This window comes from Sinocyclocheilus grahami, unplaced genomic scaffold (assembly GCF_001515645.1).
Source record: "Sinocyclocheilus grahami isolate Dianchi unplaced genomic scaffold, SAMN03320097.WGS_v1.1 scaffold2.1, whole genome shotgun sequence".
NCBI lineage: Eukaryota > Metazoa > Chordata > Actinopteri > Cypriniformes > Cyprinidae > Sinocyclocheilus > Sinocyclocheilus grahami.
Genome location: NW_015505181.1, coordinates 739,565 through 740,803, shown reverse-complemented (window position 1 = coordinate 740,803; position 1,239 = coordinate 739,565). Strand labels below are relative to the sequence as shown.

The 1,239-nt window shown below is 32.5% G+C and overlaps 1 protein-coding gene across 1 annotated transcript in view; it reads left to right on the top strand.

The window, feature by feature from the left end:
* The first annotated feature begins 1,025 nt into the window (after positions 1-1,025).
* LOC107552397 (importin-9-like) overlaps positions 1,026-1,239 on the top strand; it is a 14,337-nt gene continuing 14,123 nt past the window's right edge. The window contains exons 1-2 of the mRNA XM_016234301.1: positions 1,026-1,060; positions 1,161-1,167. Of these exons, the coding sequence (XP_016089787.1) occupies positions 1,026-1,060; positions 1,161-1,167 (42 nt within the window). The remainder of the gene's footprint in view (positions 1,061-1,160; positions 1,168-1,239) is intronic.

Below are 1,239 nucleotides of genomic sequence, written 5' to 3'. Positions count from 1 at the left end.
TCGATATGAGTCAGTAGCTTTGGCCAGTGATTAATATGCAAGCTTAAGAATCAATTACTGGAAAGCCATATGATTTGACTACAAAAATGCCAGCGAATTATTTTTGTACGCAGTATTTGATATATTATATTTCATTACACTTTCGGCATATTAAAGTATGTTCTCTCGTCATTTTCTGAGAGTGTATGGTGCATAATTGAAGCAGAGCTATTATTGTTGTAGTTATATTTTCTGTATTATTTATAGCTCCTTGATGTTGGTTGGGTTTTTTTTTTTTTTACAACCATAATTGTTTTTATTAAGAATTTGTTTCATTACATTAATTGAGTAGAATTGAAGTACACAACCTCTTAAAGGTTTGAGGTCGGTATGATTTGTAAAATGTTTTTGAAAGCCTCTTATGCTCACCAAAACTGCATTTATTCAAAAATACTGCAATAAAATCTGTAACTGTGAAGTATTATTACAATTTAAAATAACTGTTTTCTATTTTCAGATATTTTAAAATGCGATTCCTGTGATGGCAAAGCTCAATTTGATCCTTCAGAAATCATTCTAATATGCTGATTTGGTGCTCAAGAAACCTTTATTATTGTTGTCAATACTGAAAACACTTGTATCCTAGTTTCCACAAAAAATATTAAATTTTTTCGGGATTCTTTGATGAATAGAAAGTTCAAAAGAACAGCATTTACTTGAAACAGAAATCTTCCTTAACATTATAAATGTCTTTACTCTCACTTTTGATCAATTTAATGTATCCTTGCTGAATAAAAGCAATTTAAAAATAAATCTTATTGACTTCAAATTTTTGAACAGTAGTTTAGTTCTGGACTGCACACTATATGTTTTTATGTTTAGAAAGAAAACATGCCCACATAAAGGTAGAAATGGCCTTGAAAATCAGTTGGTCAGTTTAATCCAGCGGGTCGCTGGCTGTGGCCTCTCTCTCAGGGCTCTTCTGTGTGTTGAGTGTCAGCAGTAACATTGTCTGTTGGCCACCAGCCTCTCATTGAGCTTAATCCATGGATGAGGAAAGATATGGCAGTGCCGTGTTGCTGTAATGAAGCTTACATTAAAAAAAAAAAAATTTATTGTACTCATCTGACTTGGCTTCTAATGCATTTGTGGTCTTAGCTTGTTAACTTATTGTTAATCAGACAGATTGTTGGTTGTGCTTGGAAACTACGTCTGTTTCAATCTGTAAACAGTTTTGACGTGCTAGTGGTTATTTGTGCT